We start from the raw sequence: 14,159 nt of genomic DNA, 5'->3' as shown, positions 1-14,159 counted from the left end.
GGCCTGATCTGAGATGGAACCAACACACAGAACACATAGAAAAAATAAAGATGAAGTTTTGTTCAACTGATTCTTAATACCCCTAAGTCATTTAATAGAAGAGGGATCAATCAATCTCATTCAGTACAGAACTGGAAGCAGGACATGGTTAGCCTGGCTTAGCAAACGCACTTGAAGCAAAGAGGAACAGCTAGCCTGGCTCTGTGTAAGGTTTCAAAAATACACAATTTGTGATTTTAAGGGTGATTTCTTTTATATTCGAATTCCCATTAGCTGCCATTACGGTAGCAGCTACTCTTCCTGGGTTTCGCACACAACAAAATACAAGATATAAGATAAGAATTAAGAACATGTTTAATTCCATATTAGTGTTTCAGGTCGTTTATTGTTAACGTCTTTTAAAATGTGACTTACTGGGTGCTCGTTCCACACTGACGGCTCTACACGTTACAGATCTGCACATGTTCTGGGGTTTTCTTTAACTAGATAACCCCCAGAAGCGTTACTATATAGGTCACAGTACTGGGGGCAGGTAATTCATTTGTGAATACAGGCAATTTGGTTGTTATGTCTAAATAAACTCAATAGATTGTGTGTTAACCACGAGCCACTGGAGACGTGCACTCCCTCTGTACCCAGCGGGCAGGGCAGCCGAGCCTTGCAGCTTTGTTCTGAGCTTAGACAGATCTCTGCACCAACCAGACAGCTGAGCCGTCATCAATAGTGCCAATCTTTCTCCATACATTTTCTTAACAATATTTTCAAAATATTTGGCCTCTCGAACCCGTTTAATATCTGAGCCTTTGAGTGATGCAGCTGATTGACTTTATTAGTGGCATGTCATCTGCAAATAGAGCAACACTGCACTTATCCAACACATAACTCATGTCATTGGTAAATACTGATAAGCAGCTCCCATGGGGCTCGCCGCACTGTAAGCATTTAGGGGAGAAGAAAGCACCATTAAAAACACAGGCTGTGTGGTGTTGGATAAATAGCTTTTCATCCGCTTGACTTATTCAAGACAACATTTCAGCCCCTCTAGGGGAGCCCATTTCCTTCCTTAACTTACAGCCTTAGTACATTCAAAACATTCATTTTAGCTTGAACTCATTCATTCCAACAAGAGAATTTAATAAAACAATGTGATCACGTTATCATGACTGCCGGGCAATTCACATCCGACCAGTCTAAGAGAAAACCTCTCCATCGACAGGTCGGCTTTGTGAGGAGGAGGTGGCTCGGCTCCACTTTGGTCTCTCGGAGGCAGGTCGGATTGCCAGTTTAGTTTGGAGATCTTCTTGACTAGCTGGAATCAAAGGCATCGGAGGCCAAGAGGACAGGCTCGCAGAGACCCAAATTCAGGATCAGGCACCTCTGAGGGGAGTCTTTGAGTTATTGCAACCAGAGCTTTCAAAATCCCCCTGGTGTAAAATCTCAAAACTAACCCTCTTCCATGGCAGGAATGATCTTTCCAATGTGCATGCTTCTTCTCCAAAAGAGGTGAACACCCTGCTTTCTCACCTTGACGTATAACGCAGTGTCCAGGAGTCCCTTTCTCAGCATACATCCTGTGAGTGTTCTCCATACGAGCTGCTCTCTGGGTGCGTCCTTCTCCATGCGATAGGATACTGGAGTGTGTGGGGCATCTGGGCTGCCCATAGATCCTGGAGAGCAGCCAGCGTCCTGTCGGCTCACCAGGTCACGTCCACATTCACCTCCGACAGACACTGGGCCAGGTGGCCGTCACAGTCCATCTGGGTGAACCTGGAGAGACAGGAACAAGGAGATGCACTGATGGTACTGACGGTGAACACACACAGTGTGAACACACACTTTCACACACCGACACATACATTCTGTGTTGGCCTGTTGTCAAAACTCATGTACTTAGAAACTCACTGTCAAACAGACACGGGAATCCAATTCATCAGGCTTTAGAAATGAAAAAGATTTAAATAGTCACAATGAGATTGTAAACATGTTGATGTTCAGCAGGTACAGTTTAACATATTAGCATGCTATGATATGGACTGATTGGAAACACTGTCATGTCCCTCTGAACCTTCACTGAATCAATTTGTATAATTCTGAGCACGATTATTTAAAGTTGTTTACGACGAGTGTGCACAAGAGCAAGGGAATATGAGTGGAGGACAGCCAGCCCTCCTCTGTGTCCGCTCACACAGAGGTAATCATTGTTTCTGCCGGAGACCTGCAGAGTGAGCACAGCCCGGTCATGCAGTCTGGGGCCAACGCACACAGAGCCACCGGGTCAGAGCAGGACCGGACCAACAGCAGCACAAAGACAGGACTGTTCACACAGATGGAGCTGGGCTGCTGATCCTCGTCCACACCACGACACAGCACCAAACCCACCTTCTGACCTTCTGGATGAGTTTTGAACAGGGATGTCCCAAGAAGGTTTTCTGGCTCAAAGCAGAGTCAGACTTTGATCCAAATCCTATATTTACTTAAATGTCAGTTAAACGTCTTCAACACTTAAATAACACCTGTAGCTACTAAATCACACTCGCCTTATTTTTAACAAGCTACTTGATCCAAATATTGAAGGTCCTGCTTCAAAACAGTGTGTTTAGGTACAATCCCAACATGACTTTAAATAGGTGTTATTCTATCATATGCATAAGCTAACATTTACTGTTACTGGGCACACACACACACATTACTAAGAGGACAGCTATGAGGATTTAAAGAATCAGATGTGTATTTAGTAGCTTTAGTGTTTGCTTATAGAGTGTATGGAGCAGTTGCTTTGTTGTGCTGCTCGCCTGACACCCAGCTGTGACACAGTGAGAGCTACATAGAGCTCAATTGCTACATCTGTACTCATCGGGATGTGTTTCAGGATGGAGCTCCGGTCAAGCACTGAACGAGTCAGTGAAGGAATCTTTTTAATGAACTGATTCTAATGATTCAGTGCACTGAAAAAAAAACGCTTTGCCCATCGCTAGTTCAATATTATTAAGCTGATCTTAAATTATTGATACAATAGATCTTTTTAATCTTAAAATTACAAATGTTTAAAGCATAAAGATGTCACATTCTTACTCAGTGATTTCTCTAAACATGGACTTAAGTGATGTAAGTAAGCTAATATAGTGTTTAAAAAAGTTTTAAAATGTTTTGACTTTCCTTAGTTTTTTCCTTAAAAATTTTATAAAACAGCTTTTTCTTTTCTCTTCTGTGAGAGCATACTTTACTTACTTTTAAATAAAATCACTTATTTCAGATCAGTAGTAGTAGTGTATTAGTAGTTCTTTCTCTACCAGGAGGGTCCGTCCCTGTCCGAGACCAAGTCCTGATTGGTAGCGTTGAGACAAGACAGTGTATGTTTATGTGCAAGAATGAAAGTGTGTTGCACCTCTTACCCGACAGGGAACTCCAGCAGGCACATGGGACAGCTCTGCAGCCGCTGCCCTCCTCCTTCTCCTCCTCCTGCTCTGACACTATTCTGCACCTCCTCTTTATTTTCAGCCTCCTCCAGCTGAGAAACCCGGCTGTCATACACCCTCACCTGGTCTGTGAGGAGCTCTCTGTTGACTGGACCAGCCTCTCCTCCTTTCCTCCCCTCTTCTCCCCCACCACTCGAGGCTCCTGCTGATGGAGCAGCCTCCTCTCGGCTGTGGAGGGACGGTCGTGGTCTTTTAGTGAGGGCTTGAAGGGATGCCGTCTTGCCATCGTGACTCTGCCTGCTGTGAGAGGACAGCTGTCTGTCAGCCGTCTGTGGTTCAGGTCTGGTCTGTGTTGAGAGGTCCTGCTGGGAGTAGCTGAGCCTGAAAGGATCTGGACTCGATGAAGTCCTCGGAGAAGGTGGAAAGGGTTCAGGGAAGGCAGTAACCTCTTCACTGAAGTCACACCACCACTGTACATCAAGCGTTAGTGCTGCAGGTCTCTGAAGTGACATGGAAAGAAAAACAGACTCTGTCTGAATTTAAGACCTTTTAGCAACCAGGAGAGGGAGGTTCGTTTTTACCAACTTGAGACAGATGAGTTGGACTATAAAGTTGCACTATATTTATAAAAAAAATAACAGAGGGGATTTCATTAAAGGTCACTGTCTCAGAGACACGTTGCACAACTTGTCCTGGTTTGTATGCACGAGTGGAAACAATTTAAATCTATCATCAGGCTTTCATTTTTACCACGCCAGAGGTTTTATAAAGATTAGCACTTTAAATACAAAGTATGTAAACTTACGTCATGCAGAAACTGCTGCAGATTAGACAATCAATCACAGTGAACACACCTTTTTAAAATCAAATCTGCTTTGCTGACTCGTGATAAAGCAGTTATTATAAGCAGATGGCAGACTGAACAATAGGAGGTAGAACTATGTGCCAGTTTCTCACTGTTCATGTTCCGCTTCATATGAATTCTCCTTCTTTTAAATATTATCTAAACATTGGTGTTCAGTGATGACTAGCTTTTAATTGTATATATATGCATTTTTTAAACATATATTAATGTAATATCATGTAATGTGTTCTGTAAAGTATGTCAGGTATTGACTATTAGGAAGATTAGCTGATTTCCATGGTATCCTAATGGGTTATCCTTTAATGAGACAAATATGGCCCTTTCAGACTTTATATTCCAATCATTTTTAGAGGTCAGTACCAACACATAAAGACCAGGTCAAAAAAAACAATTAGCTCTACTGTAAGTTAATTTTGAGTCACGTCATATTCACCATCACTACATATTTCCAATCTGTTCCACTTTGATGTTATTTTCATTTGCTGTAAAGCTGAAGTCAATGAAATGCAACACTTCCTGCAGGTTTTTCATATTATAATATTCAAAGCCTACCGCAAACGGGATGGTTTACGATTTTTCAGCCACTGGAGGACTTTCAACCTGAAACATCTGTGCAGGAAGGGCTGAGATACTGACGGTAATGATCCATGGAAGCAACTGGTTAATAAACACTGTTAGCGAAGAGGAACTGAGAGCAGCATAGGCCTCTCATATAGACTTCTCATACAATATGTGAACATGACCTTGATCATTTTTGCTAACCTCGTATTTCCTGTTATGTTTACATGTGTGTTTGTTTACATGAGAATGTCTCCAACATCTTAGACATCACCCGAATAAACAGCAGGATTTTCCCCACCATCATAACACTTAGCCAAACAGGAAAAAAACTATGCAGAGACACGCCTCACTGTCATTTCTGGTTCTGCTGGCTCATGGTCTGTGTTGGGAGTTTCAGAGGCGAGCCAGTTAACGTTAACAAGCCGGTGTGTCGACTTTGTTTAAATACAGTGGCACCTAAAAGCGACAGTACAACTACATGTTCTATGCCAAACCATACGTTACTGTGTGTAACACTGTCACTGTTACACATTACTCACTTACACATATTGTTTGTTTGATGTTTGTTCACTAATTAACTATTTAAGTTCCTCTCGATTTTCCTACCGATAAATAAACTAGACTCCGTATCTTAGATTTAGGCTTAGAAAAGTATTTTGCTTCAATACATATTTAAATATTGTCAGGCTTGTTGTCACACCTTCTACAGTGCTGCTAAAACATGCCCTCTTATTGAGGCTAACATGCTCTCGTGCAGCAGACGCTGCGGATTCTGCTATATTTCAGCAGAGTAGGAATGGTTACCATGGCAATGCACGTTCATGAGTTTGTTTATCAACAAACTTTCTGCAGAATCGCATAGTATCCCTTTAAAAACTCCTTTGTCCCCCTGGCCATTACACTGTACAACAGCTCCTAGTCAAGGCAGGGAGGACAACAGACAACAGGACGATTTCTACCTCCATTCGCACTGTTTACTGTTTTTGCACTGTTTACTGTGGCTACTGTGTTATAAGTTTATTTCAATTTTTTTAATTTGATTTTAAAATATGTTAAATGTACAGTGGGTACGGAAAGTATTCAGACCCCTTTAGATTTTTCACTCTTTGTTTCATTGCAGCCATTTTCCAAAAATCAAGTTCATTTTATTTCTCAGTAATGTACACTCAGCACCCCATCTTGACAGAAAAAAACAGAAATGTAGAAATTTTTGCAAATTTATTAAAAAAGAAAAACTGAAATATCACATGGTCATAAGTATTCAGACCCTTTGCTCAGTATTTAGTAGAAGCACCCTTTTGATCTAATACAGCCATGAGTCGTTTTGGGAAAGATGCAACAAGTTTTTCACATCTGGATTTGGGTATCCTCTGCCATTCCTCCTTGCAGATCCTCTCCACTTCTGTCAGGTTGGATGGTAAACGTTGGTGGACAGCCATTTTCAGGTCTTTCCAGAGATGCTCAATTGGGTTTAAGTCAGGGCTCTGGCTGGGCCATTCAAGAACAGCCACGGAGTTGTTGTGAAGCCACTCCTTCGTTATTTTAGCGGTGTGCTTAGGGTCATTGTCTTGTTGGAAGGTAAACCTTCGGCCCAGTCTGAGGTCCAGAGCACTCTGGAAAAGGTTTTCGTCCAGGATATCCCTGTACTTGGCCGCATTCATCCTCGATTGCAACCAGTCGTCCTGTCCCTGCAGCTGAAAAACACCCCCACAGCATGATGCTGCCACCACCATGCTTCACTGTTGAGACTGTATTGGACAGGTGATGAGCAGTGCCTGGTTTTCTCCACACATACCGCTTAGAATTAAGGCCAAAAAGTTCTATCTTGGTCTCATCATCTTGGAGTCCTTCAGGTGTTTTTTAGCAAACTCCATGCGGGCTTTCATGTGTCTTGCACTGAGGAGAGGCTTCCGTCGGGCCACTCTGCCATAAAGCCCCGACTGGTGGATTGCTGCAGTGATGGTTGACTTACTACAACTTTCTCCCATCTCCCGACTGCATCTCTGGAGCTCAGCCACAGTGACCTTTGGGTTCTTCTTTACCTCTCTCACCAAGGCTCTTCTCCCCTGATAGCTCAGTTTGGCCGGACGGCCAGCTCTAGGAAGGGTTCTGGTCGTCCCAAACGTCTTCCATTTGAGGATTATGGAGGCCACTGTGCTCTTAGGAACCTTAAGTGCAGCAGAAATTTTTTTGTAACCTTGGCCAGATCTGTGCCTTGCCACAATTCTGTCTCTGAGCTCTTCAGGCAGTTCCTTTGACCTCATGATTCTCATTTGCTCTGACATGCACTGTGAGCTGTAAGGTCTTATATAGACAGGTGTGTGGCTTTCCTAATCAAGTCCAATCAGTATAATCAAACACAGCTGGACTCAAATGAAGGTGTAGAACCATCTCAAGGATGATCAGAAGAAATAGACAGCACCTGAGTTAAATATGAGTGTCACGGCAAAGGGTCTGAATACTGATGACCATGTGATATTTCAGTTTTTCTTTTTTAATAAATTAGCAAAAATTTCTACATTTCTGTTTTTTTCTGTCAAGATGGGGTGCTGAGTGTACATTACTGAGAAATAAAATGAACTTTTTTGATTTTTGGAAAATGGCTGCAATGAAACAAAGAGTGAAAAATTTAAAGGGGTCTGAATACTTTCCGTACCCACTGTATGTTTAATGTATGTATGTTTCGTATGCTACTGGATACTTGAATTTCCAACCAAAAATGTAATGTCTTATATTCTCACCCACTATCTAATAATGGATAAAAAATCCAATGCAAAACTTATCTGCCAACCCCTGCTGTATATTAGTTCTTCTTCTTCTTCGTAGGTACATAGTCAACGTAGTGATGAGTGTCTACACTGCCAGAAATCTATGAGAAGAAGAAGAAGAACATAGTGTCGAAACGTGCTCTGTAGTGCTGTTTGTCCATTTTCAGATACTGTAGAAACATGACGATGCAACATGGTGACATCCATGTAAAGCCTAGTTCACACTACATGATTTTAAGCCCAGTTTGCCGGTCAGTGAGCTCGGCGACCGTCAGGGGTGATCAGGGGTAAATCAGCGATCGATCTGCAGCTGCCAGTCGTTATGTGTGAACTACTCAACGACGCATCAAAATGGCTCCCCAACACATTTCTGACACATCGCTGACGTCAGCCAGATATCTAACATGCCAAATATGTGGCTGAGTCGGCCGCCTGTGAGGAGCTCTCTGTTGACTGGACCAGCCTCTCCTCCTTTTCCTCCCCTCTTCTCCCCCACCACTCGAGGCTCCTGCTGATGGAGCAGCCTCCTCTCAGCTGTGGAGGGACGGTCATGGTCTTTTAGTGAGGGCGACATCCACATCCAGCCAATGAGAGCAGGCAGCTGGCAGAGCAGGCAGCTACTTTTTCACTGCAAAACACTTTTTACTCCCCTCCAGCTCTCTCTGTAGCTCAGACGATCCCTGCTACCTGCGTGTGCTAATCCATCCTTTCACCCAGATTCTTTGTCTTTATAATTGCTATCTTTATAATAACCAACAACAGCTGTTTTGTCTGTAGGTTCGCGTCATTTCCCATTTTACATTTCACGTGTGTTTTCTTGAGAAAACGTGGTTTGGAGACCAGCGTCGGGTGACACAGCCACTGTCAGCTCACGTAGTGTGAACGCCACAACGACTTCAAGACTGTCGCCACACGACGGCAAGTTATGTAGTGTGAACCATTGGCCAACGCTGAAAGTCGTGTAGTCTGCACGAGCCTTAACATGCCAAATATTTGGAAGGAGTCGGCCGACTCAACATCCACATCCAGCCAATGAGAGCAGGCAGCTGCTTTTTCACAGCAAAACACTTTTTACTTACCTCCAGCTCTCTCTGTAGCTCAGACAATCCCCACTACCTGCATGTGCTAATCCATTCTCTCACCCAGATTCTTCGTCATTATAATAACAAACAGTTGTTTCGTGTGTAGGTTTGCATCATTTTCCATTCACACTGAAAGTTGTTGATGTTTTGGGCGGCTTCATTACATACAAAGTCAATGCAAAGATGCAAATTCCTGTGATTTGGGACGAGTTCACAAGAATAGGTTTTAGAGAAAAGTGATTATTAGAGCAGAAGACCACTGGAGCAAAGATGAAGATGAATCCAGAGATTGAAATGATGAAAGAAGTTTAACTCTAAACCAAGCCGTTTGAGATAATTGCAAAAACGTTAAGTTGGTTGTTATAGCGCCACCATGAGGTCTTTGAGTGACATTTTTTTGCCTGAGTAGTGGGTGGAATTTGCAGCCCACCTGCCAATTTTGGTGATTTTTCGTCCAGCAGCTTTTGCTGCCCAAACACTTTTAGCGGAGAAAAAGAAGAAAGAAAGAAAGAATAATGAGAACAAAAACAATAGGGCTTCAACAGCTTCGCTGCTGGGATCCCTTGGAGAAAAGAAAGAAATTCAGAAAACATTCAGAAAACAAACATTTAAAAAGTTGTTATCCAGCTGACTTGCTGACAGACATGACAAAGCATGTGTTTTTATGGTGCTTTCAGACCAAAAGCGAAGCGAGCGTTCGGGGCGGTGAGTTTACATACAAAGTCAATGCAAAGATGCGTAGAGCCGCGATTTCCTGTCGGGCGGCGTGAAGTGCAGGGGACAGTGCTGGCAACGCGAAGGAATTCGCATGACACTGAGTCGCGATAGACTATCAACGTTGAGATTGTCCGTAAGTCACCGACAGCTTCAGAGCGTTGTGTGGAGAGGGCCAGGCAGAGCGGGCGATCGAAAATCTGCTGGCCGGCTGAGAGCTGCTAAACTTGGGGGAGAGGAGCAAGGAGCAGCGCTCCAGCTTTCGGACAAATAAACACCCGTGGTCGGACTGGACTTTGCTCGCAACTACGCCGTTTGCTCGAGGGAGGAGGGAGGAGTAAACTGCTTTTATTAAATTAGCTTTTTACTTTAGTTTTTAGGATTAAAACGTTATTTCTCTTGCTTCTTCTCAGCAGCTAGATTCCGTGCACATCCGGTTCCAGTGTTGTTAGCATCGTTTGGCACTACTTCATATTTATATAAAAACCGGACAAAACTGGACATTGCTGGGAGAAAAGAAAGCGAGGAGGTTGAACTACCTGGTGAGTTAAGAAAACATGTGTATGGAACTTTAGTCCAGCTATCGTTGTACTTTACTCTGACCAAGTTAGCATAGCCCTGATCGATCCAAACTTCATTCAGAAAACAAACATTTTAGAAGTTGTTGTCCTGCTGTCTTGCTGACAGACCTGACAAAGCATGAATTCATATGTTTAACAAAACTGCATCATATTGTAGTTATTTCGGCATCAGTTTGATCCGTTTATTGCTATTTAATCACAGCAAAATGTTTACTTTGGGTTCATACAGCTGTAGTAAAGGCAAGTTGTGTTTATTAACGTTATCACGTTAAAATCGCCTTGTGTGCGAACACTTGCAGCGAATGTACTCACGCGAGGAAAGCGTCACGAGGGCGAAAATTTGCGTTTGGTCTGAATGCAGCATTAGGGCTAACAAATCATTTGGGTTCATACAGCTGTCGGATTCGCAAGTTGTGTTTATTCGCTTATCATGTTGTCCAGCGATAAAACCTGCGTGAGGAAAGCGCTGCAAGGATTAAATTTGCGTTGTATGTGGACAGCATTAAGGGGGGACCCGTGGTTATGTAGATAGAAATGTCTCATTCTGAGGTAATAAAAGCATAACGGTTTAGTATGGTAGGTCTTTACACACCACTGAAAACACAGTTATGGATCTTATACTGCATTTCTGTCAATAGATCCTCAGAAATATTACACACTGAACCTTTAATATTTTTTTTCACAATTTCCAAATCCACTGTCTGAAGATTATTCTGAATAAAAAGTTTTATCATTATATCAGTGGGATAAAATGACGATGATATCTTTTATTGCAATTACATCTGGGACAATAATCGTCAAACAAAAGTAGTTATCGTGACAGGCCTAGGTAAGCATGAAGGGAGTTTTGAATTGGGGAAATTAGGACTAAAATCCCGTCTCTAAGATAAAGCCCTGCTTCTGCCTACAGCATTCAAATGCTTTGAGACTTTAGTATAAGAACATGGAGTACGGATTAGAAACTATTTTTGTGTTTTTACATTTTCTATGTGATGCACAACAACTGAATTAGACAGAAATCAGTCACTTCTTCAAGAACTTCTCAGCCTGAGCACGTAGACACACGTCACTATCACCAGTCCAAGAACATTTTACACATCTGAACTTTGAACATTTGGGACTTATGTGTGTTAGTGCGAGTCTTGTCGTTAGTTTCATCATTTTTACTATAGGAACTGTGTAATGACATGCGGTAACATACCGCTTCACGTGGATGGGGAAGATCAGGAACTAGGTCCCAGTGCTGGTTCTCCAGGTACGGCAGAGCAGACTTCAGTGACAACGCCCACAGACCCTCCACAGCAGGCAGCTGCTCTCTGTTCCACCACGCTGCTGCAGGAGACGCTGACCTGTAAACCAGATATCACACAGCGCCTGTTGCTTGTGATGTTTTTAGTTTTGCTTTTTCCCCAATTTAAAAAAATGATTTTGTATGCATTTTTAATCTGTCAATCAAATTATTAATGAAACCACTCTTTGATCTGGTGCACAGTTTCTGATTGTGTAAATAACAAAGCAGCAGAGAGAAAAATATAGATCCAACCCTGTGTGTCTTAAAAGTAGTAAAGTAGCTTAAATTTACTTGCATTTTTAAAAACAAGAAGGTGACTTGATTCAAATGTTTGGAATATTTTGTGTAACAACAAGGCTGCTCCACATCTGACTGCTCTGCTGTGGTTTTACTTTGTGTGACATCCACCAATGTGCTCCCGTTTGGTTGATCCATCTGGGAGAAAATTCTCCTAAAAAACTTTCAAAGGATTTTTTTTCAAAGCTTGGATGTATTCTTATAGTAAGTTATGATTTTATTAGGTGCACCTGTGCAATCAAATGCAACAGCCGTGCAATAAATCCTGCCTGTAATAGTCTGTTTGTTGGCTGCACCGTGTCAGAGAGGAGTGAGTATTTTCTCCACCTGGCTACATCTTTTTTTGTTTCCTCCTCTACACTTCCATAGCCACTGAGTGTAAAACTCTCCAGGGAGCTCTGACATTTTGGTCTTTATATAACAAAAACATCTGAAATGTATTGGTTTCCATTTTGAATACTGAAAATGTAATTTGTTTACAATCAATACATTGGTATATTCATTTATTTGTTTATTCCTTTTTGCTGTTTTTCAGCCCTCATTTGATTTCCTCCCAATGTTTTTCTTGTTACCTTCTGCTGTATCCTGTTAACACAATCCCCCCCCCCCCCCCCCACACACACACACACACACCCACTAACCCCTATCCTCCTGTGGAAAGAGCAACACCAAACCCCTTTCCAGAAACTGACATTTATCATTATTTTGGATTTAATGGGGAAATATGCACACTTTTATAAAACATTATGATATACCTTCATTCGGCATGCAACGATTCCACATACCTGCTTTTATAAATGCCAAGTCTGTTATCTTCCTAAATAATAATAATAATAATATTAAAAATAACCAAGCAACTATAGGGCAATTCTAAAAGTTGAGCTTTCTATCCACAGATCAACAGATGTGTATTGTTAGATCGCCGACATGCGGAATTATCCAGTGGCACCCACTTGTTCGTAAAATGTCTTCAGTTATGCTTTCTCAATCATGCGCTTAAACGTTAAACTGCTAAATATTTTAGCGGAGGCTGGTTCTCTCGTCTGACGGTTCGTTTTCTCACTAGGTATAGGCTTTATTAAAGTCCCGAGATAAAACGGGGGCCAGTGTATTAAAAAAACAAAGATAAGCTTAGGCCAGGTTTGAATATTGTTGGTGGGTTTTGGGTGAAAACTGACACGGAAAGTTAAGCAGAACACACACCTCCCAGACTCTGCTGTAACGTCAATGCGACTGGAAAACAACGTCGTATGCCTCTTCTTTAGGGCTCCCCTGGAATATAGTTCCGGCTGGAAATCTTCGACAGAGGATTTCTTTCGTTTAAGTTTAGACTTTGAATTATTTTCAGCCATTTCATGAAGTTACTTACACAACAGCTTCGAAATTTCGCGGTACTGTGCGAGTAACGGGGACTTCCTTATTCCTGAAAGTTTACGTCACTTGATTCAAGCCAATCAGAAAAGGCCTTCTTCACACACACACTCGCACTGAGGTTTAATATAATTTTTCTCCTTAGTGTGAAGTAGTGATGGTAATCAAGTGAGGGAGGAGGACTGAGGGAGGTGGATAAAAGCTCCATAAAAACCTTGGTTTAGTTTTTTTTTTGTCTGTAGAAGCAGCTGTTAGTGACATTGTTGATGAGAATCAGCCACTAATGTCACCCAATAAAGTTTGAACATAACTCAAATGTTTTTGGGACTGTTTTTATCTGTGGGCTCCAGGTTAATCTTTGTGGGATGTTAAAAATCATCCATTGATACCACGTATGGTGCTTTTGCCTCCCCAGTCTGCATGTATACCCTGTTGTTTATTAATTTCTGTATTGATTATTGCCGTTGTGTTATCTGTCTCTATACACTGCCGGCACCAAAACTGTTTCACAATAAATATAAATCAGATCGACTATGTTTCTCTATTAGTGAGACTATGGTGTTAGTTTTCTACAGATGAATCACAAAGATTGTGCACAGCTTCCACTGTATAGTGAAAGGGCTAAAGATAATTTTTCACGGGACACGGAAAAGTGCTTTTACATTCAGTTAAACCTATTGTATGTTTTGTCTAAAAAGTTGCTCCTTTTCTGTGACAGCTCCTCGCTATTGGAAAATGACTGCAAATTTTTCCAGGTCTGGCCTAAGAGATTGTTTAGCCTTTAAGGAAAATTTAGAGCAAAATCTAGATTCCTTTAAAAAAACATACTGAAAAATAACAGTAAGTAATGGCTGCCTGTTGTGGAATTAATATCAACAGGAAGTTCATCAAAGTTGCTGTTGTTGCTTAGCCCAGAGTTCATCAAAGTGTCAGACTCTCTCAAAATGTGATTTGATTATGACTTTTGCTATAAAACTACACGATAAAGAGCAGTTTATGGTCTACCATATGTATCATCAACTCTCACTTTTAATACACAAGATATTCTGTCACTCTTGCACAAGGATTTCTGCTCAGTGCACACTAAAGAAGGTTACATCACACAGGAACGCTAACTGCAATGATAATACTTTGTTCCCTCTGCTAGGACACACATAAAGTGGAAAGTTGAAGTCATAATAATGGTGGGACTTTCTGAGCCCTTTAAGCTGTT

General features: G+C 41.9%; 1 protein-coding gene across 1 annotated transcript; it reads right to left on the bottom strand.

Annotated features, from left to right (window-relative positions):
* Positions 1–331: 331 nt before the first annotated feature.
* On the bottom strand, positions 332–12,979 carry si:ch73-70k4.1. Its single transcript, XM_038723450.1, has 4 exons — positions 12,779–12,979; positions 11,189–11,336; positions 3,393–3,916; positions 332–1,767 (listed from the first exon to the last, which is right to left on the bottom strand). The coding sequence occupies exons 1-4, from the start codon at positions 12,925–12,927 to the stop codon at positions 1,695–1,697; spliced, it is 894 nt and encodes a 297-aa protein (XP_038579378.1). The 5' UTR covers positions 12,928–12,979; the 3' UTR covers positions 332–1,694.
* Positions 12,980–14,159: the final 1,180 nt, after the last annotated feature.

This window comes from Micropterus salmoides, unplaced genomic scaffold (assembly GCF_014851395.1).
Source record: "Micropterus salmoides isolate LMB-PRFRI ecotype aquatic unplaced genomic scaffold, ASM1485139v1 Ms_hic_scaffold_16, whole genome shotgun sequence".
In the NCBI taxonomy this organism is placed as follows: domain Eukaryota; kingdom Metazoa; phylum Chordata; class Actinopteri; order Centrarchiformes; family Centrarchidae; genus Micropterus; species Micropterus salmoides.
Note: the sequence above shows the minus strand (reverse complement) of the source record. Positions and strands in the feature narration are given on the sequence as shown.

Excerpts from the sequence above, each read along its gene's own strand:
- si:ch73-70k4.1 (XM_038723450.1), bottom strand. The coding sequence starts at position 12,927 with ATGGCTGAAAATAATTCAAAGTCTAAACTTAAACGAAAGAAATCCTCT. Across the intron at positions 11,337-12,778 it reads GTTACAGCAGAGTCTGGGAG|GTCAGCGTCTCCTGCAGCAG; the intron begins GTGTGTGTTCTG and ends TCTGGTTTACAG. Across the intron at positions 1,768-3,392 it reads CTGCTGGAGTTCCCTGTCGG|GTTCACCCAGATGGACTGTG; the intron begins GTAAGAGGTGCA and ends CTGTCTCTCCAG.